Source organism: Bombina bombina, chromosome 3 (assembly GCF_027579735.1).
Source record: "Bombina bombina isolate aBomBom1 chromosome 3, aBomBom1.pri, whole genome shotgun sequence".
Classification (NCBI taxonomy): Eukaryota; Metazoa; Chordata; class Amphibia; order Anura; family Bombinatoridae; genus Bombina; species Bombina bombina.
In genome coordinates, this window is record NC_069501.1 from 740333060 (window position 1) to 740360574 (window position 27515).

Consider the following 27515-nt stretch of genomic DNA (forward strand, 5'->3'; position numbering starts at 1 on the left):
TTTTCAAATATGCAATTTTATTTGATATTTGAAATCAGGAATGTAAAATTAATTCCTAAATTGTTCAAAAACATAAAAAATTGCAAATTAAAGAGTACCTCTAAAGAATCAAACTGTTATTGGTTTAAATTAATTTGTGTCCAAAGCATTACTTGTAAACAAAGAATGGAATGCTAATGTATTAAAAAAATCTCTATATACATACAATTTGTTTAACTTCTTAGAGCAAACAATTTAAAAAATATATCCAAAGTAGTGATCTCCAATCGTTCAAGTTTCTGTTTTAATAGCCTCTTACTCATAAATGCAATCTTTAAGTTTTTCAAAATGCACATTTAAATTAAATAGGCATAAGTCATTAAATACATTATGTTAAATATGGAAAATGCTACTTTATAAAGGTGTTAGGAGTTTTAATTGTATTAAATAGTATATATCTAATGTTCATGATTGGGCATATTACACCAGCAGGTTCCATTTGTTCCTCCACTATGGTCTCTAAAAGTTTCATTACAATTTTCTTGTGATTCCTAATTATTTAAACTAAATGTTTCTTAGATATTTAAATCACATGCCAAAAAATGGCTTATTAGGGTCATTCTTCATAGAGGTGTCCTCTCAAGCTAAAGCTGTGCAACTCAGTCTATGAAGTGCAAAATAACTTTACCATGAATGAAACTGCACTTAAAGTCAATACTGATCCATGATGGGAAAATGCCTCCTTTCTTTTTGGGCAGATGGTGTATGAATGATCACATCAGAAAGCCCTAGTGAAACTTATGACTTAATTGTGTCAGTGGTACTGTTCTCCTGCTTGCCTTCCACGATAAACTTAAAATAGCTGTACATGTGCCATTCCCTATCTTATACAGAAAAACCTGTATGGGAGGGTACATCTACAGCTAGAGAGAATCTAATTGATGCAAAAATCTAGCAGTTAACAGCAACCTGAACTGGTTTTTGGCTTTCTGTGAAGATTAACCGTATCTGCATGGATAAGCTGATCTGATCGATCTTCAATTGCCAAAACTCTTCTTACTGCTTCTTCAAAAGCTGACGAAACATTGGTGGCATCTTTAGCACTAGTTTCATAGTATGGGTGATTTCCATTGTCTCTGCACCAAGATTCTGCCTCTTCGACTGATACCTGTCGATCAGCCATGTCTATTTTGTTTCCCAGAACCACAAATGGGAAGCTGTCTGGGTCTTTCACATCTGCATAATAAATAAATTCTTTCTTCCAGTTGCTTAGGTTTTGAAAACTCTGGGAATCATCAACACTGAAAGTGAGTAGACAGCAGTCTGAGCCCCTATAGAAAGGGGTTCTTAGGCTTCTGAACCGTTCTTGTCCTGCTGTGTCCCATATCTGCATTGTGACAGAATGGCCATCTACATCAATGTCTTTATTCAAGAACTCTACCCCTATTGTGTGGAATAACTGAGTGTCAAACTTGTTGGTGACATATCTGTTCATAAGCGAGCTTTTACCAACACCTCCATCACCCAGAAGAATCACTTTGAGAAGTGAAGATTTAGCCGACATTGTGACAGTGAGGTTCTTTGTTCAGACAAATAGCCTGCAATAAGGAGACATTATATAAAACTCAATTAAACAAAAGCTGTAATAAGTTTAGGAAATGGTATAAACATACATAAAAAAACCATAAGATTGGAGTCCATTTCAATTTTATGTATATGTCACTATCTTTGTATTTTTTTTTCTGATTTGGATATCACATCACTAGCCAGACCTTATTCCAAAATAGTTATGTCTCCAAGTTATGCCTAAGATACATCTTCAGTATTAGCAAAACTTAAAGGGTCATTAAACACAAACTGTAAACTACATGGTAATGAACCTTAATATAGAAGAATCATTTGCAATGAAAACTGCAGTATATTGTTTTATGTTTATTCTTTTCACCGATTTCCCTGTCTTGAGAACAAAAGAACCCCTGCTAACCAATCACAAACCAATATTCAAATATAGCACAAACTCTGGTTGTACATGTGTAGACTAGAGTAGCCTGCACTTTTGTATTCCCTTAAAGGGACACTCAAGTAAAAAATAAACTTTCATGATTTAGAAAGAGCACACCATTTTAAGAATTTTCCAAATTTACTTCTATTATCAAATTTGACACAATTTTTCTATATGCACATTTTTTGAGGCACCAGCTCCTACTGAGCACGTGCACAAGCTCACAAGGAATACATATACTAGTCTGTCATTGGCTGGTGTCTGTCACATGGTGCAGGGGGGCTGGTAAATGGGAGGAAAAATACATTTACAGAATATGCAGGTAACACAGTCCAGCACTCAGGCCACTGCATGCCACGTAGGGTAACCACCTAGGCCCTCAGGTAATTCACAAAATATCCAAAGTGGCAGCAAAAAGTGGAAAAAAAACATAATTTATGCTTACCTGATAAATTTATTTCTCTTGTAGTGTATCCAGTCCACGGATCATCCATTACTTATGGAATATATTCTCCTTCCCAACAGGAAGCTGCAAGAGTCCACCCACAGCAAAGCTGCTATATAGCTCCTCCCCTAACTGCCATATTCAGTCATTCGACCGAAAACATGCAGAGAAAGGAAAAACCATAGGGTGCAGTGGTGACTGTAGTTCAAATGAAAAAAATTACCTGCCTTAAAGTGACAGGGCGGGCCGTGGACTGGATACACTACAAGAGAAATAAATTTATCAGGTAAGCATAAATTATGTTTTCTCTTGTTAAGTGTATCCAGTCCACGGATCATCCATTACTTATGGAATACCAATACCAAAGCTAAAGTACACGGATGATGGGAGGGACAAGGCAGGTACTTAAACGGAAGTTACCACTGCCTGTAAAAAAAAACCTTTCTCCCAAAAATAGCCCCCGAAGAAGCAAGGTATCAAATTTGTTAAATTTGAAAAGTATGAAGCGCAGACCAAGACTCCGTCTTGTAAATCTGTTCAACAGAAGCCACATTTAAAAAAGGCTCAAGTGAAAACCACAGCTCTAGTAGAATGAGCTGTAATCCCTTCAGGAGGCTGCTGTCCAGCAGTCTCATAAGCTAAATGAATTATGCTTTTTAACCAAAAAGACAGAGAGGCTGCTGAAGTCTTTTGACCTCTCCTCTGTCCAGAATAGACAACAAACAAGGTGAACGTTTGATGAAAACTGTAGTAGCTTGTAAGTAAAACTTTAAAGCACAAACCACGTCCAATATTGTGTAATAGACGTTCCTTCTTTGAGGAAGGATTAGGATACAAGCATGGAACAACTATCTCTTGAGTGATGTACTTGTTAGATACCACCTTAGGAAAAAACCCAGGTTGGTACGCAGGACTACCTTATCCGTACGAAGGACCAGATAAGGAGAATCACATTGTAACACAGATAACTTGGAGACTCTACGAGTCGAGGAATTAGCTACCCAAAAGGAACTTTCCAAGATAAAGATTGATATCTATGGAACAAAAAAGGTTCAAACGGAACTTCTTGAAGAACCTTAAGAATCAGGTTTAAGCTCCATGGCGGAGCAACAGTTTTAAACACAGGCTTGGATCTAACCAAAGCCTGACCAAATGCCTGAACGTCTAGAATACCTGCCAGACGCTGGTGCAAAAAAATAGACAGTAAAAATCTGTCCCCTTTTAAGGAATTAGCTGACAACCCTTTTCTCAAAAACATCTTGGAGAAAAGATAATATCCTGGGAATCCAGACTTTACTCCATGAGTAACCCTTGGATTCATAACAATCAGATATTTACACCATATCTATGTTCAATTTTCCTAGAGACAGGCTTTCATGTCTGTATTAAGGTATCAATGACTGACTCGGAGAAGCCATGCTTTGATAACATCAAGCGTTCAGTCTCCAGGCAGTCCATCTCAGATTGATTCTATTTAGATGGTTGAAAGGACCCTGAGGTAGAGGGACCTGTCTCTGAAGCAGAGACCGTGATGGAAAGGATGACATGTCCACCAGATCTGCATACCAGGTCCTGCGTGGCTACGCAGGCGCTGTCAAAAACACCAAAGCCCTCTCCTGCTTGGTCTTGACCTCCGGAGGAAATCCCACTCCCCCGGAAGAAAAGTCTGACGACTTAGAAAATCCACCTCCCAGTTCTCAACACCTGGGATATGGATAGCTGATAGACAAGAGTGAGTCTCTGTCCAGTGAATTATTGTAAGACTTCTAACATCGCTAGGGAACTTCTGTTCCCCCTTGATGGCTGATGTAAGCCACAGTCGTGTATATTGTCCGACTGAGTATGATGTACCTCAGAGTTGCTAACTGAGGCCAAGTCTGAAGAGCATGGAATATCACTCCCAGTTCCAGAATATTTATTAGAAGGAGGGTCTCCTCCTAAGTCCACTATCCCTGAGCCTTCAGGGAGTTCCAGACTGCATCCCAACCTAAAAGGCTGGCATCTATTGTAACAATTGTCTCATCTGACCTGCGGAAGGTCATACCCTTGGACAGATGGACCCGACATAGTCACCAGAGAAGAGAATCTCTGGTCTCTTGGTCCAGGTTTAACAGGGGGACAAATCTGTGTAATCCCCGTTCCTCTGACTGAGCATGCATAGTTGCAGCGGTCTGAAATGTAGACGTGCAAACGGTACTATGTCCCTTGCCGCTACCATTAAGCCGATTTCATTCATGTACTGAGCCACCGAAGGGCGCGGATGGGATGAAAAAAACACGGCAGAAATTTAGAAACTTTGACAACCTGGACTCCGTCAGGTAAATCTTCATTTCTACAGAATCTATCAGAGTCCCTAGGAGGGAAACCCTTGAGATTGGGGATAGAGAACTCTTTCCTTGTTCACTTTCCACCCATGTGATCTCAGAAATGCCAGTACTACGTCCGTATGAGACTGGGCAATTTGGATGTTTGACGCCTGTATCAGGATGTCGTCTAAATAAGGGGCCACTTCTATGCCCCGCGGTCTAAGGACCGCCAAAGCGACCCCAGAACCTCCATAAAGATTCTTGGGGCTGTAGATATCCCAAAGGAAAGAGCTACAAACTGGTAATGCCTGTCTAGAAAGGCAAACCTGAAAAACGATGGTGATCTTTATGCATCACAATGTGAGGATAAGCATCCTTCAAATCCATTGTAGTCCTCTATTGACTCTCCTGGATCATAGTTAAGATGGTACGAATAGTTTCCATCTTAAATGACGGAATTCTGAGGAATTTGTTTAAGATCTTTAGATCCAAAATAGGTCTGAAGGTTCCCTCTCCTTGGGAACCACAAACAGATTTGAGTAAAAACTCTGTCCCTGTTCCTCTTCTTGGAACTGGATGGATCTCGTACACAATGTAAGAATGCCTCCTTCTTTATCTGGTTTGCAGATAATTGTGAAAGGCGAAATCTCCCCTTTTTTGGGGGGGGAATCTTTGAAATTTTGAAGATATCTCTGGGATATAAATTCCAATGCCTAGGGATCCTGGGCATCTCTTGCCCACGCCTGGGCAAAGAATGAAAGTCTGCCCCCTATAGGATCCGTTACCGGATAGGGGTCCGTTCCTTCATGCTGCCTTAGAGGCAGCAGCAGGCTCCTTGGCCTGCTTATCTTTGTTCCAGGTCCGATTGTCTCCAGACCGCCTTGGACTGAGCAAAAATTCCCTCTTGTTTTGCCTTAGAGGAAGAGGATGCCACACCTGCCCTGAAGTTTTTAAAAGGTACGAAAATTAGACTTTTTTTTTTTTTTTTTTGCCCTTGATTTAGACCTATCCTGAGGAAGGGCATGACCTTTTCCTCCAGTGATATAAGCAATAATCTCCTTCAAACCAGGCCCGAATAGGGTGTGCCCCTTGAAGGGAAGTTAAGTAGCTTATTTATTAAAGTCACGACAGCTGACCATGATATAAGCCATAGCGCTCTGCGCCAGTATAGTAAAAAACAGAATTCTTAGCCGTTAGTCTAGTCAAATGAACAAGGCATCAGAAAACAAAGGAATTGGCTAGCATAAGCTTGTCAAATATATTCATCCAATGGAGTCGCTTAACTGTAAAGCCTCATCAAGAGACTCAACCCAGAACGCCGCAGCAGCAGTGACAGAAGCAATGTATGCAAGGGGCTGCAGGATAAAACCCTGTTGAATAAACATTTTTTATCCATTGGATCTAAAAAGCACAACTGTCCTCGTCAGAGGTAGTGGTACGCTTAGCTAGAGTAGAAACTCTTCTCTCCACCTTAGGAACCGTCTGCCAGAAGTCCCGTGTGGTGGAAACTATTAGAAAACATTCTTCTAAAAAATAGGAGGGGAAGAGAACGGCACACCTGGTCTATCCCATTCCTTATTAAAAAAATTTTTAGTAAACCTCTTTAGGTATTGGAAAAACATCAGTACACACCGGCACTGCATATTATTTATCCAGTCTACACAATTTCTCTGGCCCTGCGATTGTACACATTCATTCAGAGCAGCCAAAGCCTCCCTGAGCAACAAGTGGAGGTTCTCAAGCATAAATTTTAAATGTAGAAATATCAGAATCAGGTTAAATCATCTTCCCTGAGTCAAAAAAAAAAAATCACCCACAGACTAAGCATATTGTGAGGTAGTATCATACATGGTTCTTAAAGCGTCTGTATGCTCTGTATCTACCCCCAGAGCTAACTGCTTTCCTTTAATTTCAGGTAGTCTGACTAATACTGCTGCCAGAATATTATTCACCACCTTTGCCATGTCTTGTAAAATAAACGCTATGAGCGCCCTTGATGTACTTGGCGCCATTTGAGCGTGAGTCCCTGAAGCGGGAGTCGAAGGGTCTGACACGTGGGGAGAGTTAGTCGGCATAACTTTCCCCTCGACAGAATCCCCTGGTAAAGAAACGCTATGGGTGCCCTTGATGTACTTGGCGCCATTTGAGCGTGAGTCCCTAAAGCGGGAGTCAAAAGGTCTGACACGTGGGGAGAGTTAGTCGGCATAACTACCCCCACGACAGAATCCTCTGGTGATAATGTTTTTAAAGACAAAAAATGATCTTTATTGTTTAACATGAAATCAGTACATCTGGAACACATTCTAAGATGGGGTTCCACCATGGCTTTAAAACATAATGAACACAGAGCTTCCTCTATGTCAGACATGTTAGAACAGACTAATAATGAGACTAGTAAGCTTGGAAAACACTTTAAATCAAGTTAACAAGCAAATATATAAAACGTTACTGTGCCTTTAAGAGAAACAAATTTTGCCAAAATTTGAAATAACAGTGAAAAAAGGCAGTTAAACTAACAAAATTTTTACAGTGTATGTAACAAGTTAGCAGAGCATTGCACCCACTTGCAAATGGATGATTAACCCCTTAATACAAAAAACAGATTAACAAAACGAAAAATATGTTTTAAACAGTCATAACAGCTCCTACTTTAGAAGCCCTTCAGAGATGTCCTATAGCATGCAGGGGACTGCTGAGGGAAGCTGAATGTCACTGTTTGTAATTTTAACTGCACCAACTGTAACTTTTATACTATAACAGTGGAAAGCCTCAGGAAACTGTTTCTATGCAAAATTTAAGCCAGCCATGTGGAAAAAACTTAGGCCCAAATAAGTTTTATCACCAAACATATGTTAAAAAACGATTAAACATGCCAGCAAACGTTTTAAAACACATTTTTACAAGAGTATGTATCTCTATTAATAAGCCTGATACCAGTCGCTATCGCTGCATTTAAGGCTTTACTTACATTACTTAGGTATCAGCAGTATTTTCTTAGTCAATTCCATTCCTAGAAAAATATTTTACTGCACATACCTTATCTGCAGGAAAACCTGCACGCCATTCCCCCTCTGAAGTACCTCACTCCTCAGAATGTGTGAGAACAGCAAATGGATCTTAGTTACGTCTGCTAAGATCATAGAAAAACGCAGGCAGATTCTTCTTCCAAATACTGCCTGAGATAAACAGCACACTCCGGTGCCATTTAAAAATAACAAACTTTTGATTGAAGAATAAACTAAGTAGAAAGCACCACAGACTCTCACAACCTCCTATCTATGTTGAGGCTTGCAAGAGAATGACTGAATATGGCAGTTAGGGGAGGAGCTATATAGCAGCTTTGCTGTGGGTGGACTCTTGCAGCTTCCTGTTGGGAAGGAGAATATATTCCATAAGTAATGGATGATCCGTGGACTGGATACACTTAACAAGAGAAAGAGGTTTATTCAGCACAAACAACACGCAACGTTTCGGGAACTCTTTCCCTTAGTCATGCAATAAAATATGTGATACAAAACATCCTTATATACCCCTCTGCCACCAGGGGGCATTAGAGGGATATTTACAGAAGTAACTGTTTATATTCCAATCCAATACAGGTAATAATACAATAAGTTCAAGGATGGATCAACAACAAATCCTAATATGACGCTAAATAATGCAAGTGTATCTCATCAATATAACCATTAAATAACAAACATAGTTTTCTCCAATAACAATGTTCATATTAAACTAACAAATTAGGAAAAAAAACTTTATAGCAGAATGGGAAAAATATATGTTAAAAACACAATACAGCAGCATGTATATTACAAAAATTGCAATATCACTTATATAATTAGCAGCATTAATCAACAGCATTTATTTATAAGAAAATCCAGAGAAATATTAAATATTACAAAGAGCTACCAAGGATTACAGGAACACCGAAAGGTCCCAATCTTTATCAAGGCCATCTGGCTCAAGAGTACCAAGCTCATGTATCCAAAAGCACTCTATTTGCTTAGATTTCAGGTAATCAAATTTGTACCAAGGCCCAGAAGAGGTGGTAATAGAGAGCTCTTTCTAAAGCAAAGAGAGTGCTTTTAGATACATGAGCTTGGTACGCTTGAGCCAGACGGCCTTAATAAAGATTGGGACCTTTTGGGGGTTCAGATAATTCTTAGTAGCTCTTTGTAATATTTAATATTTCTCTGGATTTTCTTATAAATAAATTCTGTTGATTAATTCTGCTAATTATATAAGTGATATTACTATTTTTGTAATATACATGTTGCTGAATTGTGTTTTTAACATATATTTTTCATATTCTGCTATAAAAAGTTTTTTCCTAATTTGTTAGAGTTTAATATGATCATTGTTATTGGATAAAAATATGTTTGTTATTTTATGGTTATATTGATGCAATACACTTGCATTATTTAGTGTCAGATTAGAATTAGTTGTTGATCCATCCTTGAATTTTATTATACCTGTATTAGATTGGAATATAAACAGTTAATTCTGTAAAAATCCCTCTATTGCGCCCTGGTGGCAGAGGGGTATATAAGGATGTTTTGTATCACATTTTATTGCATGACTAAGGGAAGGAGTTCCAAAACGTTGTGTGTTTGTGCTGAATAAACCTCTTTTTTCCACTTTTTGCTGCCACTTTGTTTGGATTTTTTGAGAAAAAATAAATTTGGCAGAAAAAAAAATAAATGTACTGCTTTTGTGAAATTCAGAGCAAGTGTTATTGCATTGTCTTTTTACTATGCACTTGTTATTTATGCAATTCTGTATTTAGTGGTCCTTTAAGGAGGTTTAGCACTTATTCTGCTTAGTTACTAATGCAAAGAATGATATTCCTATCATAAGTATTGAAGAAAAAACTAATAATCCACCTTTTAAAAGCATGTGACGCCATAGAAGCTTAGGGAGGGAAGGAAATGTTAACAAAAGCTCACATAAATTACCTAAAAGTATTAACTAAAGCTTCTCTGGGAGAAAGTCTAACAAGCACAATTTTTGATGTATTTTACAGCAAAAGGCTGCAAAATAAATAAATGAATGTATATTGCAATAAGGTTTCACTTGCAATAATGAAACATTTTACGTGTTATTGAAATGTCAAGTTTAATGGTCTTTAAACAGTTATTGATTGATTAGGCTGACTGTCTTGGTATTATATCTTTCACTCCACTTTACATTTCTCATCCGCAAACCTGCAGTCTATCTTCAACTCTGCTGCCTGCCTTATTTTTTATTTCTTGTGCACCATTTGCTGCCCCACACTGCAAATGTCATTATAGATTTCCATTCTCTTCTAGAACTATATGTACAAATTTATTGTGCCACCTTCAGGGCATTCAACAATGCTGATTCCTGTACGTTTTCTCCCCTACAAACAGGACATTTGTACTGTACAATCAGAGCTGGCTTCCTTACACCCAAAAATGACAAAATTAGTTAAATATATGGTAGTAACATAACAAGTACAATTGTGTAATGATTGCTAAAGTGTCTTTAAACTAGTTTGTTGTCTAGTTCTATTTAATGTATGCATACATTTACTGAGGAAGCAGGCTAGACCTACATTTTCATTGTTTTTGTGCTTAAATTTTAGTGATTTTTTATATCTTATATTTATGCCCCAATAGATATAATTTTTGTGCTCTGTTATATATTATTTTGGCGTTCCATTATATATATTTTTTTCACTCTATCATAAATTATTGCGCTCTATACGACTAAAGATCTAATTTAACCCTTTTTTTGGAGAACATGTTCTCCAAGGAGAGTGAGAACAGTGTAGGCAAATTTTACAGTTGAACTTGCCCAATTCTAGGCGTATTTTTAAATGATAAATAGGGGAATTATTTCTCATGAGAACTTTTAGGAGAAAATATAGGAGAATTGGAATGATAAATGGAGCAGTATATATATATATATATATATATATATATATATATATATATATATATATATATATATATATATATACTCAAATTGTATGCAATGAAATAGCAACACTAATTACTGCTGACAAATAACAAGCAAAGCACTGAGCAGATTGACGCAGCATGTTACAGTGCAGCTCACATCGGAGTTTAATGCTCTATTTTCAGTTCATTAATATTAATTAGTATGAGACTGTAATCTAAAATATTTAATTGTGTAGTTAAAAAAAAAAAACACAATAAAAAAAAAACTTTGCAATATACTTTCATTATTTCTTTTGTTCCATTTTCCTATAATTTACTCTGATAATGGTTGTTTTTCAAAATTCCAGAGTTTTAATAAAAGTAAAGGGTGCCGCCATGTTTGAACTTAAGTTGTCCCTTATCCGTTTCTCTTGCTGACAGACAATTAGAGACAGATATAAAACAGGAAAAAATAGACTGTCCAAACAAGACTGTGGATTATTTTAATATAATGTAGTTAATTTTTTCCTAGGGAAAATTTTTTTTTTGTGTGCTAAACTTATTATTATTATCATCATCAGTTATCTGCAGAGCGCCAACGGATTCCACAGTGCTAGTTATGGCATGATTGTATAATTAAACGACAAAGTATAGTTTCATAAATCACACATCTTTGTTTACCTTGCAGTTTTAACTTCCATAGTCAAAATCTAGAAAAAGAAAAAAAAAAATCAAAAGAAAAATTAGTTGTTTGCATAGTCAATGACACACATATATACATATATATATATATAATTTTCTTTAAACACAACCGTACAATATACACAGTATACACCATCCTTCTTGCTGAGTCACTACAATACTATAATACTATTTATCAATGCATTGCAGCAGTAGAGGTGAGGTGACAGTCTTGATATAATATCAACTGTATGCAATTCATTAAACATTAGCTGGAACACATGTGACAGAAGTGTTGTTTTGCACTTATCACAGCAGAAGGAACTGAAATTAACATACCAACATTTTGCCAAAAAATTAATTATTATTTTTTACTTACACTACAACAAAAAAATTCTGACTACTATTTCTAACCAGTGGACTTATGTTTAATTACACTAGAACACAACATTGGAATCCGTGAACACCTGATCTATTCCACTAACAGTATTCACAATATATCTTCCATATCGTTCCACATTTAAAGTGATAACGTTAGTAATTTTGCTCAAACGATAATTAATCTGTGTCTGGTGTTTCATATATTTGAATATTTATTTCTTTAGTGACATTTGAAGCACTCACCCAATCATGAATGTGCTTATTGCAACAGTGGTGTGACCTAGTAGGGCAACAGGCCATGCACACATATATGTATTTGCATTAGTTGCAATTATTGAGAGCGTACATTACCTTTTATACATAGAGATCGGGTGGGACTGCTCTCAACATCACTACAGTATAGAAAGCAATAGAAGAGGTGGAGGATAAATCAAAACTCAGTATTATTAAAAAATATTTATTTTTTTTATAAAATAACACAAACATTTAAAAACGGTATTATTTACCATCACTTTAACATCTATTCATCTTCACAATATATGAATATTTAGAATTTGATACATTTATGGTTTTCACCAGAATATAAAAAAAGTAATTGAAATGATAACATTTTGTGGTGGGGGGTTTTCAACTTACTGTGTACTTTATGCAAGAAATATATAGATATGAAATATCTATCTAAAAAACAAACAAATTATGCTTACCAGATAATTTCATTTCCTTCTGTTTAAAGAGAGTCCACAGCATCATTCCTTACTGTTGGGAAATACTGAACCTGGCTACCAGGAGGAGGCAAAGACACCCCAGCCAAAGGCTTAAATACCTCTCCCACTTTCCCCATCCCCAGTCATTTTGCAGAGGGAACAAGGAACAGTAGGAGAAATATCAGGGTATAAATGGTGCCAGAAGAAAAATAAGATTTAGAGGGCCGCCCATCGGAGAACACGGGCGGGGGCCGTGGACTCTCCTTATACAAAAGGAAATGAAATTATCTGGTAAGCATAATACATGTTTTCCTTCGTAATATAATGAGAGTCCATGGCATCATTCCTTACTGTTGGGAAACTTATACTTAAGGTCTAGAGGACACTGAATGATAACGGGAGGGACAAAAAGAGAGGTAGACCCTAATCTGAGGGCACCACAGCCTGCAAAACCTCTCTCCCGAAAGCTGCTTCAGCTAAAGCAAAAACATCAAATTTGTAAAATTTTGAAAAAGTGTGTAAGGAGGATCAGGTAGCTGCCTTACAAATCTGATCCATAGAGGCCTCGTTCTTAAAGGCCCAAGAGGAAGCCACTGCTCTAGTAAAATGAGCCGTAACCCTCTGAGGAAGTTTATGTCCCGCTGTCTCATAAGCAAGGTGGATAATACTCATTAACCAAAAAGATCCCGGAATAGACAACAAACAAGGATGAAGTTTGTCTAAAATCCTTAGTAGCCTGAATGTAGAACTTCAAGGCGTGAAACATGTACAAATTATGAAGCAAGCGTTCTTTCGCAGGAGGAGGATTTGGACACAAGGAATGAACCAAAATCTCTTGATTGATGTTGCGGTCTGACACGACCTTAGGAAGAAAACCTAACTTAGTACGTAGGACAGCCTTATCAGAATGGAACACCAGATAAGGAGCAAGGATAGGCAAGGTGTCCGTACACGGACACTGGTGTCCATGATTAGCCCTTGCAGTGTCCGCCACAACCTTAGTATATCTTTTCTTTCTGATTAAATAATAGGAATTAAAAAAAAATATGTAGTGTGAATAAAGTTAGTGGCTTGTCAAGAGACTGCTAGCAATATTGGGTGATTATTTATGGAATAAATAAAGCCTGAGTGAAATACTGGATGTGTATCTGCATCTGTATAGCAACACCCAGCTCTATAAAAAGACACAGTAGTTATGCTTTCCTGGTACGAGTAGTCGCTGACTGGATTTTCCACAGCGACTACGTAACAAACAATTCACTAGAGGAAACTATATGCTATCCCTATCTCCCTTTAGCATTAATTCACTGTCCACCAAAAGAACTACCCAAGGAAATCAAACTACTCAAAACATTTTCTAATCCGCTGAAGGCTTGGTGGAAGGTGGGAGAACTCTTTTCTCTGAATTGTAAAGTACTTAATACTACTGGGCAACCCAAAATTTCCTGCGAGCCTGAGCTCCACACTATTTAAAACCTGGCACGACCAGGGCCTAAATAGCGTGTCACATTTTATTGATAGAGAGAGAAAATGTGTCAAATCTTTTGAGGAATTAAAATCAGACTATAAAATTAACAAGGAGTTTTACGCATATTTGCAAACCAGACATTTCCTTATAGAGCTTATGAAAGAAACAGGCTGGTCCTGGTCCTTGGGCAAATTGGAAAATTGGTTAACATTGTTCAAAAATGGACACAGATCCATTTCTCTGTGTTACCAATTGATCATTGCCAGTAAAGGCGAATTGGAGCTAGAGAAAATCACCTCACTATGGAACCAGATGATACCTCACTCTAATATCGACATTAAATCGGTCCAATTATCATTCCAGAAAGTGGCCCAGGTCACTTTATCAGCAACCTGGCGGGAGACCCATGTTAGACTTATACACAACTCATATTTTACCCCCAAAAAGGGTAGTAAAATTCAAAACCCTGGCTTCAAAAAGTGTCCAAAATGCTCGCTTCCAGCAGCTGACTTAATGCATATGATCCTAAAATAAGGCATCTCTGGTGGAAGCTAAAATTCTGGCTCAGTAAAACCTTAAAAATTCCCCTCGAAGGCCTAACAGAATTACAAATTATATTTGGTTTGGTACAACATACAAATGAAAAAGTAATTCTCCTGTCTATACTCGCAACTAGATACCTTATTCTCAAATATTGGAAGCTGAGAGCAACACCATCCATTCCAGAGATCAAAAATTGTTTAAAAAAGCAATGCTTATTAGAACAAAGAGACACTAATTTAGACAATGAATCAGACAGACAATTTTTTGGTAAATGGTCAGTGTTTATTAAGTCATTGTCCGACACGGAGATAAATGATTTAATTTTTCCGTTCAGAAACTCTGAATTGGTACTTTTGGGTGCCTGGTAAAATAAGTGAAAATGGATACACAATGCTGCCCTGGGCATAATTACCAGGGATCCTGCTGATCATGATTTTTAGGTGAGCAGGGGGAGTGAGTGGGAGGGGGGGGGGCGGGGTTCTTTTGTTTTTGTTTTTCCTTTCTCCCTTTTTTTTGTTGTTGTTTTGTTTCCCTTTTTTTCCTTCTCCCAGCTGGGGCTGGGGGTCTCCTTATAGAGCAAAAATTCAGCTGAATATAATTTCATATTGGATGACTGACTGACTTGTTTTTCATAAACCTATTGTTCATGATCTTTCTAGAAATAACTAACCTAGGATATGAAAACCTAGTAGTGTAAAAGAGATAATCAGGTCCACATCTGTTACTCAATTGAACTTGGCATGGTTAGGGTTGATCTATGTCAATATTATTATTGTATTATCAATTGTTTATTCAATTATGAATTGTTCAGGTTAAATTATGAAGTTAATCAAGTCTTGACTTAATTTTTTGTTGATGTCAATATTGGACCTTATATGATGTAAACAATTATTTTGCTGAAAATAAAAATTAAAAAGTTAAAAAGACACAGTAGTGACATTGGCACATGCATATAGCCATAGGGGGCTGGTTATAGGATCAGTGATATCTGCATGAGTATAATAACACCCAGCGTTATCTAATGACACAGTAGTGACACTGGCACATGGGTATAGCCAGAGGAGGGCTGGTTTTAGGGTCAGTGGTATCTGCATCAGTATAACACCCAGCACTATATAATGACACAGTAGTGACACTGGCACATGGGTATAGCCAGAGGAGGGCTGGTTATAGGATCAGTGGTATCTGCATCAGTATAATAACACCCAGCACTATATAATGACACAGTAGTGACAATGGCACATGCGTATAGCCAGACAAGGGCTGGTTATAGGGTCAGTTATATCTGCATCAGTATAATAATACCCAGCACTATATAATGACACAGTAGTGACACTGGCACATGCGTATAGCCAGACAAGGGCTGGTTATAGGGTCAATGGTATCTGCATAATAACACCCAGCTCTATACAAAGACACAGTAGTGACACTGGCACATGTGTATAGCCAGAGGAGGGCTGGTTATAAGATCAGTGGTATCTGCATCAGTATAATAATGCCCAGCTCTATACAAAGACACAGTAGTGACACTGGCACATGCGTACAGCCAGACAAGGGCTGGTTATAGGGTCAGTGGTATCTGCATCAGTATAATAACACACAGCACTATATAATGACACAGTAGTGACACTGGCACGTGGGTATAGCTAGAGGAGGGCTGGTTATAGGATCAGTGGTATCTGCATCAGTATAATAACACCAAGCACTATAAAATAATGTTTTTAATTTCAAATGTACCTTGGTGTCCTTCAGTAAGGTCTGTACTTTGGAAAATGTCCGCCACAGCCTTTGTCTGCGTCTATCCCTGATAAGGAGGCTCACATTGAAAGGCAGCAATCTCAGATACTCTGCGCGCAGAAGCAATAGCCAGTAGAAAAAAAAAACCTTCCAGGACAATAATTTTATGTCAATCTCATGCATAGGCTCAAATGGAACAGGTTGCAACACCTTAAGAACAAGATTTAGACTCCAAGGAGGAGCCTTAGATCTGAACACAGGTCTGATCTTAATCAGAGCCTTAACAAGGGACTGTACATCGGGAAGCTCTGAAAGCCTCTTGTGCAGTAAAACAGATAGGGCCAAAATCTGTCCCCTCAGGAACTGGCAGAAAGGCCCTTCTCCAGTGCATCCTGGAGAAACAATAGGATCCTGGCAACCTTAACTTTCTGCCAGGAAAATCCACGCTCTTCACACCAGAATAAGTAGGTTCTCCACACCTTATGATAGATGAGACTAGTAATCGGCTTACAAGCTTGAATGAGAGTATCAATCACTCTCTCTGAAAAATCTCTCTTGGCTAGAACTAAGCGTTCAATCTCCACACAGTCAGCCTCAGAGAATCTAGATTTTGATTAACAATTGAACCTTGTTCCAGCAGATTCCTGCGACAAGGTAACTTCCACGGAGGAGAAGATGACATCCTCACTAGATCCGTAAACCACATCCTTCGCGGCCACAATGAAGCAATCAGTATTACTGATGTGAGCCACTACACGAGGAAGAAGTGGTAACGGCGGGAAAAGGTAAATTAGACAACCTCCAAGGCACTGCTAATGCATCTATTAGCTCCGCCTGAGGATCCCTGGACCTCAACCCATATCTGGGTAGCTTGGCATTGAGACGAGATGACATGAGAGCTTCGGCGTCCCCCACTTGTTGCATATATCCGCAAACACTTCGGGATGGAGAGACTATTCCCCCGGATGACAGGATTGTCTGCTGAGAAAATCTGCTTCCCAGTTGTCCACACCCGGAATGTGGATCGCTGACAGCGAACAGCTGTGGGCCTCTGCCCACTCCAGGATTTGCGATACCTCCCTCATTGCTAGGGAGCTTCTCGTTACCTCCTGATGGTTGATGTATTTGTCTGATTGGAATCTGATAAACCGGGACGAACCCAGAAGGGGCCAAACCTTCAGAGCATTGAAGTTTGCTTGAAGTTCCAGAATGTTGTCGGGAGGGAGCGTTCCTCCTGAGACCACAGGCCTTGTGCCTTCTTGGCACCACAAACAGCTCCCCATCCTGATAGGCTTGCGTCCATAGTCACAATCTCCCAGGATGGTCTTAAGAAGGATGTCCCTCGGGACATATGATCTAGACAGAGCCACCAAGAGAACGATTCTGTCGGCCGGTTGTCCAGAGAGATCTGTTGAGACAGATCCGAATGATCACCGTTCAACTGCCTCAGCATGCACAGTTGCAGTGGTCTGAGGCGGAACCTGGCAAAGGGAATGATGTCCATGCTGGACACCATGAGACCAATTACCTCCAAACACTGAGCCACAGAGGGCCTTAAGGAGGTCTGGAGGGCAAGACATGCCGAAGCAAGCTTGCAACTCCTTTTTTCTATTAGAAATATCCTCATGGATGTGGAGTCTATTATAGTACCCAGGAATTCTACCCTGGTGCATGGAATAAGATAACTCTTTTCTAGGTTTATCTTCCATCCATGAGATTGGAGAGAAAGAAGAGATTACGAACGGTCCATGACCAGATGAAAAGATGGTGCTTGTACCAGAATATCGTCCAAGTAGGGAGCTACTGCTATACCGGGTTCTAGCAACAGCTAGAAGAGTCCCTAGAATCTTGTACAAATTCTTGGAGCAGTAGCTAGACCAAACGGAAGTGCAATGAACTGGAAGTGCTGGTCCAGGAACGCAAACCTTAGGAACTGGAAGTGATCCTTGAGAATTGGAACATGAAGGTAAGCATCCTTCAAATCTATAGTGGTCATGAACGGTCCTTCCTGAACTAAGGGAAGGATGGACCTCATTGTCTCCATCTTGAACGAGGGAACGTTTAGAAATTTGCTAAAACACTTTAGGTCCAGGATCGGGCGAAAAGTTCCCTCTTCCTTTGGGACCACGATGAATAGTATGCCAAACCTCTTTCTGCGAACCGGTACAATGACCCCTAAGATCCTGCATGCACCCCAGAAAGGCTTCCCTCTTTTCTGGTCTGGAAGACAGGCTTGAGAGGAGAAATATGCCCTTGGGTGGATGAGACTTTAAAATCTATCTTGTATCCCTGAGCTATGACCTTCAGGACCCATGGATCTTGCACGTCTCTGAACCAAGCGTCTGAAAAGAGCGACAGTCTGCCCCCCTACACGATCCAGCTCCGGATCGGGGGCTGCCCCTTCATGCCGATTTAGTCTCGGCGGGATTCTTGCTCTGCTTGGATTTACTTCAGGACTGAGCCGGCTTCCAAGTACTCTTGGTTTCTTTTAATTTTTCAAAAAACTGCACCTTTATACTCCCAATGGCTGGGGCCCTCACCACCTCCTAGACCCAGACAATACAGGGAAAAAGCATCTTCTCTAACAGCCAGCTCGGTCAGGAAAAAGGGAAATGAAAGCGAGACCACTCTCGGTCACATGGTGCGCAAGGCAGAACCGCCCCTGCTATGAGAAAGAACGCGCCATGCGCAGCACTCAAAGTGAAAGCCATATAACAAACAGTCTATGAGCCCAATAAATCTCACACATAAAGCTGCACAAAATCAAAGCATCACATTTAATTAATCCCCACTGTTCAATAATCCCCCTCAGGAGATATTAAACCATGATTCTATTAAAGGGACATTGAACACAAATGTTTTATTTCGTGATTCAGATAGAGCATGAAATTTTAAGCAACTTTCTAATTTATCTCTATTATCAAATTTTCTTTATTATCTTGGCATCTTTATTTGAAATGCAAGAATGTAAGGTTAGATGCCGGCCCATTTTTGGTGAACAACCTGGGTTGTCCTCACTGATTGGAGGATAAATTCATCCACCAATAAAAAAGTGCTGTTCAGTGTTATGAACCAAGAAAAAAAGCTTAGATGCCTTTTTTCAAATAAAGATAGCAAGAGAACGAAGAAAAATTGATAATGGGAGTAAATTAGAAAGTTGCTTAAAATTGTGAGCTCTGTATTATCGAACAGGTAGACACCGACCTGCAAAATGATGAAGATGTGAAAAGGTTTTTCTTAAAATGGTCTATATTTATAAAAACCCTCCCTGCAAGAGAGATAGAATATTTAATATACCCATTTAGAAACACGGAATTAATCTTACTAGGGATCTGGTAACTGATTATATATATATATATATATTTTTTATATCTTTCTCCCTCTTCTTTTGTTTAGAACCAGGTGTTATAAAGATGATGGCTACTTAGGATAAGGGAATTATTAGCATAATTAATAGGCAGGCTCGTTGGAGCAAAATGTTAAGTTGCTGTTTTTCATTTTTTCTGCTGGGGAAATGAGTCATGACTGATAAAAATGAATATGTAAATAACCCCCAGATATGTAATATTTTTTTTCTTTTCCCTTTTTTTCTTTTCTGTACCCTGAATTGAAATACCAATAAAAATTGAAAGTAAAAAAAAAAAAAAAAAAAAAAAAATTGGGTTCAGTGTCCCTTTAAGATAAAAGGAGCAACACTGTGACCCTGTCTTCTAGCGTTTTCAACATATGTAAAATATTAAACGATCTTACCAGAATCCATGCTGTGGAACAGAAACACAGCCTCTCAAGTGTGACAGTCTTGTAGTATAGCTCCTAACATGGACTTAAAGGGACAGTATACACTCATTTTCATATAACTGCATGTAATAGACACTACTATAAAGAATAAGATGCACAGATACTGATATAAAAATCCAGTATAAAACTGTTTAAAAACTTACTTAGAAGCTGTCAGTTTGGCTCTGTTGAAAAGGTAGCTGGAAAGCCCACTGCAAGTGGCAAATAAGACACTCCCCCCCCCTCCCCCTTCTTTTGCATATGAAAAGACCCTTTACACAAACAGGGGCAAGCTGGAGAAGGTAGCCGACTGTATTCACATAAAGCTTTGGGGCTTGGTTAGGAGTCTGAAAATCAGAGCAATGTTATTTAAAAATAAGCAAAACTATACATTTATTTAAAAAAAAACAACTTTATGGGCTATATAAATAGATCTACAAAACATTTATGCAAAGAAAAAATGAGTGTATAATGTCCCTTTAAGTGAGAAAACAAGCAGGCAGTGAAACTCATCAACACCGATTGCTTAGGAGCTGTTAGCAGGCAGTCTAGATCGTTTTGCAGAAGGACTCTCCCAGCATCTCCAGACTAACTTTTGTCAATGCTCTCGCTGAGAGGCTGACTAGACTACTTAAAACTCCAGTCCCATATCGAAGGGCATATACCCTTCCTAAGGAACTACTCCGAAACTTCTGACACCTCTCTGCCATCCTCCTGTGACGAAAGGCAAAGAATGACTGGGGGATGGGTGGAAGTGGGAGAGGTATTTAAGCCTTTGGCTGGGGTGTCTTTGCCTCCTCCTGGTGGCCAGGTTCAGTATTTCCCAACAGTAAGGAATGATGCTGTGGACTTTCCTTATATTAAGGAAATATTAGATACATTTTAAAATCTGACTTTTATGGAACCAGTATCCTTGTATATAGAAAAGCATTATTTAGACAATTGCTATTTATATTACAAACAACTACCAATGACAGGGGAATGAGGCTCATAGTAAAAAAAAAAAAAAAAAGTTTCCCCCCTCTTTTTAAAATGGGGTCTTCAAAAAGTGTGTTTTATGGAGGGACACAAAAGTCGTTTCTCCATATTAACATTGTATTTGTCCTTACTGCTTCTGATAAAACATTACTGTATCTTATGCCTTACTGTAAAAAAAAATAAATTTGCAAATAAATTATGTTTGTCTGCTTACAACTTCAAAATATTGTCAGGTTAATTTCTGTTATGAAAAGTCTTAAAGTGAAGGTAAACTGGATCGGTATGGAACATATTCATGTACATAGTATAAAAAATAAACCCCACTTTCATTCATGATTTTTTTTAAAATTTCAAAATCAAAGTTTTATTAAAGATAATACTTCCGATTTTCACATACCCCTTCTCCTCCTGACGCCGATATACCACTTTTTTCTTTGGGTCACGTTTCCTCTTCTGCCTAATTGATTTTCTGGCCGTTAGGCGGCCAACTCCCCACACAAAACGCCCCTTTGAGCCACTGCGCATGAGCCTAATTTTTCTTCCGATCCCATGCATATTCTTATCCTTGCCTAGCATAGCGCATGCACACCACTCCCGATTTCAATGGCAAGCTTGGAAGCCTATGTAGCGAGCGGGTGGGACCGCTCGCTATGTCATAGAATTGATATACTAACTAGGACATTGAAAGGGGCGGAGGAAGGAGCGGTAAGGAGATAAAATCAACAAACAAGATAAAATATTTAGGAATAACTTGATTATATAAACTGTATTGAAGCTAACTATCTATTCCACACAGCCCAACGTTACCATCACTTTAATGTTCATGGAAAGAGAAAGGCAGAGAAAAAAGAAAGGAGAACTGAGTGCAGGAAAAGTATTGCCATAACTCATATCAAAATAATGGACTGCAATCCACAATGATGCTAAAACAAATTCTCCCACAAATTGACAATGTTTCAAGTTATCTGTCCCTTTGTCAAGATAACACCAAGGTAAAAGGCATAAAAATATATACTAGCACCGATCAAATGCAATGAAATAGCAATACTGTACTAATTTCTACTAACAAATAAGCATAGCACTGTGTAGATTGGCACAGCATGTTACAGTGCAGCTCACACCAGTGATTTCATCAACTCAGCATATAAATATTCATGGCTGAACACCTACAGTCCAGGCCTTAGCCAAAACAATGGTCATACAAAGGTCTCAGCTAAAACATTATAACTAAATACTTCTAAATGATATTCAGTTATCAGGTGGCAACTACAAAAATTCCAATACCATGATGATGTCTAACATCTGATTTGGAAAAGTTGAAAAGCTGCTTTCAAAAAAAATCCAAAACATCTTTTATATAACTACAGGTATATAAGTTACCTCCAAATACATCAAGAAGTGTAGGCAAATAAAGGTCCATAAGTGAAATTTCGAAGTTAAGGAGATATATATATATATATATATATATATATATATATATATATATATATATATATATATATATATATATATATATATATATATATATATATATATATATAAATAATCCACAGAGAGAACCAAAATAAGCGCTTCAAAGCCAAGGTTGATGAATAAAAAACTGTGTGTTTTATTAGGACATTTAAAAACAAAGAATGTCCACAAAGGACAAAAAGTAATCCAGGTTAGTGTAGCAGGCTCTGTGTGCCTGCTACACTAACCTGGATTACTTTTTGTCCTTTGTGGACATTCTTTGTTTTTAAATGTCCTAATAAAACACACAGTTTTTTATTCATCAACCTTGGCTTTGAAGCGCTTATTTTGGTTCTCTCTGTGGATCATGGATTTTGCTCTTTGGCGTGTGAAAAACAGACACGCTGAACCAACAGCTGCCATAGCCAGTAAGTAAGGGATTTAAATATCCCGCCCTCCCCTTTACAAACAGAGCCGTCTTTACTTCCAGAGAACAGAGGATTATCTGTGCGCTCCGTTGTGCAGGTTATTGTTGGACTTTTATATATATATATGTGTATATATATATATATATATATATATATATATATATATATATATATATATATATATATATATATATATATATATATTATAATATAATATATATATATTTTATTTTTTTTTAACTTTTTGTTGATCTTATATTTAGCTGTTTGTTCTATTCAACATGCTAATTACTATATATCAGAAACAAGGAGAACTTTTTCAGTATTGATCCTACAATGATGATAAAATAAATGTACACTGATAGAAGGCAATAACACACACATTTGGGGGAATATGCCTTTGTGTTTGAGTCTGTAAAATAACAGGTACTTCACAGAATCACAGTGCCAGGTATTGGCACTTGTACATGCCAAAATAATGGCACACCCAGAGACAATGTTAATGTGAGGAGCAGTGCCAAACATGCATGCACATTAAGGTAAAGGGATACAAAATATATTAGGAATATTAAGAGGCGAGCCACACATATATATACATATACATATATATATATATATATATATATATATATATATATATATATATATATATATCTATATCTCTCACTACAAGTAGACATACATAGCCATTTGATAAAAAGGCCAGCTAAGATTCAGCAATACTATAACAGATAGATGGGTGATAATACATTTTACATAACCCAAGCAATAAAAAACAGGAATAAAAATGTTGCAGCACTTAATAAAACAAACCAATATTGATCAATGTATTGCAAAAAGCAAAGACAAACAACATTTTAGGCAAAAATATGTTGTGTTCCTCTCTAATATGCTTTCAATAAACTGATAACTATATTTTTACAGTGCTACTGCTTTTTCTTTTCATTTATTGATAGAAGGCAATATATGTATCTATATCCCAAAACGTAGTTTTTTTTCACTTTCTGCAATGACATTTTTAGTCAAAAATGTTCTGCAGGTCATTCTGAAATTAAATATAATAATAAATTAGGCAGCTATTCTAAAGCACCAGCTAAATTGCAATATACTGATTAACTGGAGAATAAAGCTAATTAAAGTTTTATATATTATATTGGAGTAGTTAAAAGGAGGCAGTCATCAATCAATGCGCTGTTCCTTTGCAGTGCTACCCCGTTATTTGACTGTTCTCTTCAATTTTCATGTGAAAGTGCCCGGTTTTTAAAAAAACTATTAAAAACAAGGGCACTTTCATTCATGAAAATTGACATTTCAGACGTTTTTTTTAAATATACTTACCTTTTCTTCTTGAAGCCGCTCCAGTGCTTCACCAGCCCGTTGCAAACCTCTTCATACGTCAGTAATGACGATTCCAACATCTTCTAATCACGGCTTCCCCCCAGGGTAATCATTGCCTGAGGCAATGCCATGATTGGAGGAAGCCGGTTTCGTCATTGCTGGGTAAGTAAACCAGGAAGAAGCAGGAGGGGCATCGTTTTTTAACGACGATCCGGCGTTTCAGAAGAACAAGGTAAGTATTTTTAAAATACGGTGCTATGTCAATTTTCATGAATGAAAGTGCCCCTGTTTTTAATAGTTTTTTTAAAAACCGGGCACTTTCACATGAAAATTGACCTTCACTTTAAGGAAAATGTACACAATGCAGCCAGAGCAAAGTGCTGTTTAAAGAATAGCCTGTTGTGGAGCAGTGCTGCAAAACTAATGTGCCCCATTCTTTCTGCAGACATGCTGCATTTTCTGCAATGACATCTCAGATCACAGCATGTTCTGCCTTGGGGATCTATATATAGATTTATACAAGTATGAACAAAAGATTTTCAGCTAGTTTGTAATGCTTTATGATCAAGATAAATTCTTATAGTTGACTTTGTATCTATTACTGAGTGTACCGAAAGGAAAGGCATTTATTGTGCATAAATTACTTGTTTTAATTTGTTAGTGATTTTAGCACAAGAACCCCTAAAATGCTGTGTGTTTAACTTCCAGAAATGGATTAAACACAAAGTTAAAGAACCACTCTGAAACTGCAACTTGTCCTTAGCGGTTACAACCACTGAGCCAATCAGTAGCAACTGTTGCTGCCAATTGGCTCAACGGCTGTATCTGTGTGAGACTGGCAATGCTCTGCGACTCCAGAGCCGTACTTTGTGTGTTTAACCCCTTTTCTGCGGTTAAAACACATAGCATTGCAGGGTCACTTGTGCATATTCTAACAAATTAGGGCTTCTAATTTTTGCAGTATAGGGTTACTATAAAACACAAGTATTGTCTGTTTCATATTTGTAATGTACCTGTCTTCAAAAAATTTTGAAGTTTATAAATAATAACAACACTTAGCCCTCAAGAAATATACCGGTTTTGTGTCATAAATCACTTTTTACCATAAACAGTGCAACTTACACCTATTACCATACTGCACCCCAACTGGCACCTAAACTTTATGCTCAGAACAAAAAAAGCAGTGCTGTGGGGATGGCAGAATACTTAAACTCCAGCACACTGCTACCCTACTGAACAGTATAATGAGCTATTCATTCAGTTCCCAAATCATTTTAAACGTAAAACAACCGTGTAGAAGTAGGAACATAATTTAGAACGCTGACATCTTTATTCTTTACCACCTCCCAGAAAAGTTACACACCAAGAATGCATAAACATTTCGCTTAAAAACACCTCTACAAAAGTATTGAAGCAGAACACCCCACCCAGACAATTATGTTAACCCTTCAAATGCCAAAACTGTAATTAACCCTTGGAAGCCTGAGAGGGAAATACTGCAGAACTAATACCAAGTAAAACACCTTCCTCGGCATCACATTGCTTCGGAACAAAAAGTTTGATATACCTGAACTATTCTGCATTATATTACACAGTCTCACCAGCTAAGCACAGTTCCTACCCTCTAAGTTCAAGGTTCCCGTGCCTGCGTTTCACTGCCGTAGCTCCAGGAAAAACAACATGGCGGAATCAGCCCTAGTAACGTCACTACAGCTGAAAGGCGTGGTCACGAACTGGATTTCGTTAGAGAGGCGTGTGTAAAGCGAGGATGACAGCGCAACAGCCAATAGGATCATCTTCCGGGGTGATGGGCGGGGTATTTACTGTTGACATTTCGCAAGGTGGGCGAGGGAGCTAAGCCATGATTGGATACAAGTGTCCAAAGCAGATCATGTGATAGTACTGTGACAAAGTTCTCGTGATCGAAGTTATGCTTATGGTCTCATAAATGAATAAACTAGTTAGTGGTTTATGAAAGCAATCTTTTTTCCCCTCCCAATAAGGGCCAAATCGGAATGTCTCTATCCAGTCTCATTACGGATTAATTTTATTATTTGAAACTTCAATTCATTCCAGCGTTATGTCTACGTTCAAACCTAGAATCACGTACAATAGAAGGAACAAGGGTGGTTTTCATGTACAAGGATGTTTGGTATGCTGGGATTACACCACAGCATTTCTTGCTCTTTTTTAATGTATGTATATTTTTTTCAAGTATAAAAACAGAATTCGGTAAAATCTTAGTTTAGCGTTCTAAATGATTTTCTCAGCCATATTTCATTATTTTCCTACAAAAATTGGCGTGGGGGTTCAGATGAGGGCTACCAACAATGCTGCAATGTTTGTGTCTCCAGAAACAAAAAGGGGAGCCCTATTTTGGGGTGTAAAGTCCCTGTTTTCCCCATAGACTTTCCCCACCAGCCAGCTCTGCTCACCTACATGGATACATTGTATCAAACCCTCAGCCTACAGGTTTTTATACATTTGTAACTGTTTACTGTACACAGACACTTAAAGCAGCCCTGTCAGTAACAACTGTACAAACTGCTGAGGAAATAATGTTCACACAGCCTTAAAGGGCAGGATATCACCTGGTCACACAGTCTTAAAGGGACAGACAAAAAAAACACACAGCCTTGAAAGGGTCAACTAGCACAACACGCACACAGTCTTATAGGGACAGATTGCAGTAATGTTTATACAGCGCAACCTTAAAGGGCAGCTCGACACCTGCGCACAGAGCCTTAAAGGGACATATCACCATAATATACACCTGCGCACAGAGCCTTAAAGGGACATATCACCATAATATACACGCAGCGCAACCTTAAAGAGCAGCTTGACACCTGCGCAAAGAGCCTTAAAAGGACAGATCACCATAATGTGCATGCAGCGCAACCTTAAAGGGCAGCTCGAAACCTGCGCACAGAGCCTTAAAGGGACAGATTACCGCAATGTGCACCCAGCGCAACCTTAAAGGGCAGCTCGACACCTGCGCACAGAGTCTTAAAGGGACAGATCACCGCAATGTGCACGCAGCGTAACCTTAAAGGGCAGCTCGGCACCTGCTCACAGTCTTAAAGGGGCAGGCACACACAACCTTTTAGTGAGTTTACACGCACAGTTTTAAAGGGAGCGATAGTATGCATCCCCATGTGATGCACGCAGCCTTAAAGGGATGCGCTGTCTTAATGGGACAGTGGCACATGCACGCACACAAACACACAGAGCACTCTCAGCCTTTAAAAGGACAACTTGCACCACACGCATACAGCCTAAAAGGGACAGATCACCATAATATTCACGCAGCGCAACCTTAAAGGGCAGCTCGGCACCTGCGCACAAAGTCTTTAAGGTACAGGCACACACAACCTTTAGTCGTTAAACGCAGAC

The 27515-nt window shown here is 38.4% G+C and overlaps 1 protein-coding gene across 3 annotated transcripts; it reads right to left on the minus strand.

Moving 5' to 3' along the window:
• On the minus strand, positions 1 to 25845 carry LOC128653973 (ras-related protein Rab-9A). 3 transcript variants are annotated; one of them, XM_053707582.1, is made up of 3 exons: positions 25744 to 25845; positions 11317 to 11345; positions 1 to 1577 (listed from the first exon to the last, which is right to left on the minus strand). In XM_053707582.1, the coding sequence occupies exon 3, from the start codon at positions 1541 to 1543 to the stop codon at positions 938 to 940; it is 606 nt and encodes a 201-aa protein (XP_053563557.1). In that variant the 5' UTR covers positions 1544 to 1577; positions 11317 to 11345; positions 25744 to 25845; the 3' UTR covers positions 1 to 937. The 3 variants fall into 3 exon arrangements, with proteins under 3 accessions (XP_053563557.1, XP_053563558.1, XP_053563559.1); XM_053707583.1 differs by having other exon boundaries at positions 25724 to 25828; XM_053707584.1 differs by lacking the exon at positions 25744 to 25845 and adding an exon at positions 21302 to 21633.
• Positions 25846 to 27515: the final 1670 nt, after the last annotated feature.